At 46.5% G+C, this 3,651-nt stretch overlaps 1 protein-coding gene across 3 annotated transcripts; it reads right to left on the bottom strand.

Annotated features, from left to right (window-relative positions):
• Positions 1–328: 328 nt before the first annotated feature.
• LOC140494502 (uncharacterized) lies at positions 329–3,280 on the bottom strand. Of its 3 annotated transcripts, none has more exons than XM_072593752.1 (2): positions 3,140–3,280; positions 329–1,883 (listed from the first exon to the last, which is right to left on the bottom strand). In XM_072593752.1, the coding sequence occupies exon 2, from the start codon at positions 1,871–1,873 to the stop codon at positions 482–484; it is 1,392 nt and encodes a 463-aa protein (XP_072449853.1). In that variant the 5' UTR covers positions 1,874–1,883; positions 3,140–3,280; the 3' UTR covers positions 329–481. The 3 variants fall into 3 exon arrangements, with proteins under 3 accessions (XP_072449853.1, XP_072449852.1, XP_072449854.1); XM_072593751.1 differs by lacking the exon at positions 3,140–3,280 and adding an exon at positions 2,447–2,780; XM_072593753.1 differs by lacking the exon at positions 3,140–3,280 and adding an exon at positions 2,339–2,778.
• Positions 3,281–3,651: the final 371 nt, after the last annotated feature.

The following is a 3,651-nucleotide window of genomic DNA, read 5'->3' as shown; positions in this document are numbered from 1 at the left end:
TTTCTCCCGGCTGACTTATGTCCATGAATTTTGTGATTCAGATTATTTTTCATTCCTATTCTGAAGGAATTCCTGAACCATATGGGAAGATGAACATTTGAAGCTCTCAATTAACTTTCAATTCCCTGGATAGGTCATTCTTTTTCATGGTTAAGGAAGATTCTTTTGTTTTATATGTATATAAGCAAGAGTTATCAGCCAAGTGATTTTAATAAGTGAAAATTGAGATTTATACTCTAACTGGGGTCAGGTCTAGAACAGTATCTCTCATAAGGAACATTGTAACCTGTCTTATTTTTAAAACATAAAAGACTCAACACACACTATCTTTAGAACAAAGAGATTTATTGGATTTATATTAATAATATTGAAATCCAGTCCAATTCTATGGGTTACTCACAGCAGCAGAAATAAATCCTCACTGCCAGAGTGAACATGGTCCAGTCCTAGTTATTATTCAAAGAAATAGCACCAAACAGTATCATAAGACATGAGCTCGCTGGTGTCGCAGCAGGTCAGGTGAACAAGTGAATCCTTTCCCACATACAGAACACTTAAATGGCCTTTCTCCAGAGTGAACTCGCTGGTGTATGAGTAGATGGTATGATCGAGTGAATCCCTTTGCACACACAGAGCAAGTGAATGGCCTCTCTCCAGTGTGACTGCGTCGATGTGTTTCCAGCTGGGATGGATAATTGAATTGCTTTTCACAGACAGAGCAGGTGAACGGTCTCTCCCCAGTGTGAACATGTCGATGAGTTTCCAGCTTGGGCACAGTCTTGAAACCCTTCCCACACAAGGGGCAGGTAAAAGGACCCTCTCCAGTGTGAACTCGTTGGTGTGTCAGCAAATTGGAGGAGCAAGTGAATCCTTTGCCACAAATAGAACAGGTGAAAGGTTTCTCCCCAGTGTGACTGCGTCGATGAATTTCTAGATAGGATGCACAGTTGAATCTCTTTTCACACACTGAGCAGCTGAACGGTCTCTCCCCGGTATGAATGCGTTGATGTTTCATCAAATGGGATGAACAAATGAACCTCTTTTCACACACAGAACAGCTGAAAGGCCTCTCCCCAGTGTGACTCCGTTGATGAATTTCAAGATGAGCTGGGCAATTAAATCCCTTCCCACACATTGAGCAGATAACTGGTTTCTCCATAGTGTGACTCCGTTGATGAGTTTCAAGCCTAGGAAGAGTCTTGAATCCCTTTCCACACTCTGAGCATGTAAATGGCCTCTCTCCTGTGTGAACCCTTTGGTGTGCCAACAGACTTGATAGCTGAGTAAATCGTTTCATGCAGACAGAGCAGGAGAATGGCTTCTCTCCAGTGTGAACACGTTGGTGTGTCATCAGGTGGGAAGACTGAGTGAAACCCTTCCCACACACAGAACAGGTGAAAGGCCTCTCTCCAGTGTGAGTGCGTCTATGGATTTCAAGGTAAGCTGGCCGAATAAACCCCTTCCCACACACTGAACAAATGAATGGCTTCTCAGCCGCATGTACTCCCTGATGTGTCTGTAAACTGGACAACTGACTAAATCGCTTGCCACACACACAGCAGACAAATGGTTTCTCCCCAGTGTGGCTACGTCGATGAGTTTCCAGCTCAGAAGGATAACTAAACCCCTTCCCACAGTCTTCACATTTATAGGGCTGCTCCCCAGTGTGGTTTCGCTTGTGTCTCTCCAGATTAAACGAGCGGCTGAAGGTTCGACCACACATTGAACACACAAATGGTTTCTCCCTTTTCTGAATTTCGTGTTTCCCTACCATATTCAAAGAAAGATGAGATTCAGTTCCTGGTGAATCAAGCAAATTTAGCAGATCTGGACATGATGTAAAATATGACTGTCCCATCTGTAAATCTTCCATTCCTAATAGCCTGTAAAGTAAATTACAAACATCAGTCATGTAAACATAGAAATTCAGAACACAGTTCAGATTATTTCTTGTAAAATCCCTGTTGAGCTGCAAATCCTCTGCAGCATATACTGTTCCTCCTGCTGGCATCATCAGAATTTAGAATCAGCCCTCTTCAAAACAACTGCTATTACATTGCCATTCTCTCCTAAAAGACATTGATTCTGATCAGGTAAAGCTGCCGAAACAGTGTTTCGTACCATTCTTCTATATGAACTGCGACTGTAACTAATGTCAGAATATTTGATTATAAGAGGGCATGTGGTACTTTCCAGCTTGGTTCACTTTTAGAATGCAGGAACTCTGTTATGTTCTCTTACTTTATTTAACCCAGCCATATTGTTGTAGGCTGGAATGTGGACCACAGAATGGCCTGATCTGGTTTTTGAGTGAAAAAGGACTAGAGTAGCTTCTTACGTCTGACCCAGAAGGTTACAGGCTCAAGCTCCACTTGAGTCCAACAGTTTAGGTTGTCAATCCAATGCAGTACTGAGGGAGTGCTGCACTGTCAGAGGTCCTACGTACCCTTCCAGATCGATGGAAAACTTCTCAATGTACAGGTGCGCTCTGAAGGGGCATGGACAATATTCGCGCATCGCTCATTAGCACTGCGACAGATTATCTGGTCGTTATCACACTGCTATTTGTGGGGAAATTGCTGTGTACAGAAGTTTCGGCGATATTTCCTCCAAACTTTAAAAAAAAAACGTTTCAAAAGAACCAAATTCACTCTAAAGCGGTTAGGGACAACCCTGATGTGCGAAAGGCGCTATGCAAACGCAGATTTCTCTTTTGGTGCTCGGAAGGGGGGGAAAGGAATTCCCGACGGGACCTTAAAACAGCATTCCGCCGCGGGGAAGGTCGTGAAATCGTTGCTTCGGGGGGGGGGGGGGGGGGGGGGGAGTCCATTCTCCCAGCAACATCCTGCCTGCCTGCCTGCCTGCCGCAGTGTCGCCACTCACAGTCAGTATCCCCTGACCATCCCTGCCGCCGCTCCACACACCCCCTGACAGTCCCACTTTCCTGGAAATCCCTCCCCGAAGGGGGGCTCCGTTTATCGACCCTTCCACGGGATCTCTGTTTCTAGACCCCCCCCCCCCCTCAATTCTGTCACTTCACCCAACTCCCCCAATAGAATCACGGTTTCTAGACCCCCCCCCACCCCCCTCTCCTCCTCCTAGGTTTCCAGAACCCAATTCACCACCAGGCCCGTCTCACTCATTATTTTCTTTGTCTCCAGTTGGGAGTTTTTTAAACCCCGGGGTTTAGAAATTCCCGTATTCTCTGAAAATCGGTCGACCTGCCCCTTCATTAAAAATCCTCGCGGCCCGCGAACAAAGACAAAGCTTGGGGCGGGGCCAGGCGTAGGCCCCGCCTTCTCCCCGCCCCCCCGTTTTCTGCCCGTCCTACGTACGTCATTGCCCGCCCCCATTGGTCCAGACAGCTGTCGATTAGGTTGACGCGGCGAAGGGGTGCAGTTAGTCCCCTCAGGTTCTGAGTGCACCTGGGGAATGTACAGATCAGAGAGGTTTTGATCAAAATAGGGACAGGGCAGTGATGACAGGGGGTGCCAAAGAGAGATTGTGTCCCTGAATATTGTGTGCAATTCTGGTCTCCCACCCACAAAAAGGATGTTGTGAAACTTGAAAGGGTTCAGAAAAGATTTACAAGGATGTTGCCAGGGTTGGAGGGTTTGGGCTACAGGGAGAGGCTGAACAGGCTGGGGCTGT

This window comes from Chiloscyllium punctatum, chromosome 24, assembly GCF_047496795.1.
Source record: "Chiloscyllium punctatum isolate Juve2018m chromosome 24, sChiPun1.3, whole genome shotgun sequence".
Lineage (NCBI taxonomy): Eukaryota > Metazoa > Chordata > Chondrichthyes > Orectolobiformes > Hemiscylliidae > Chiloscyllium > Chiloscyllium punctatum.
Note: the sequence above shows the minus strand (reverse complement) of the source record. Positions and strands in the feature narration are given on the sequence as shown.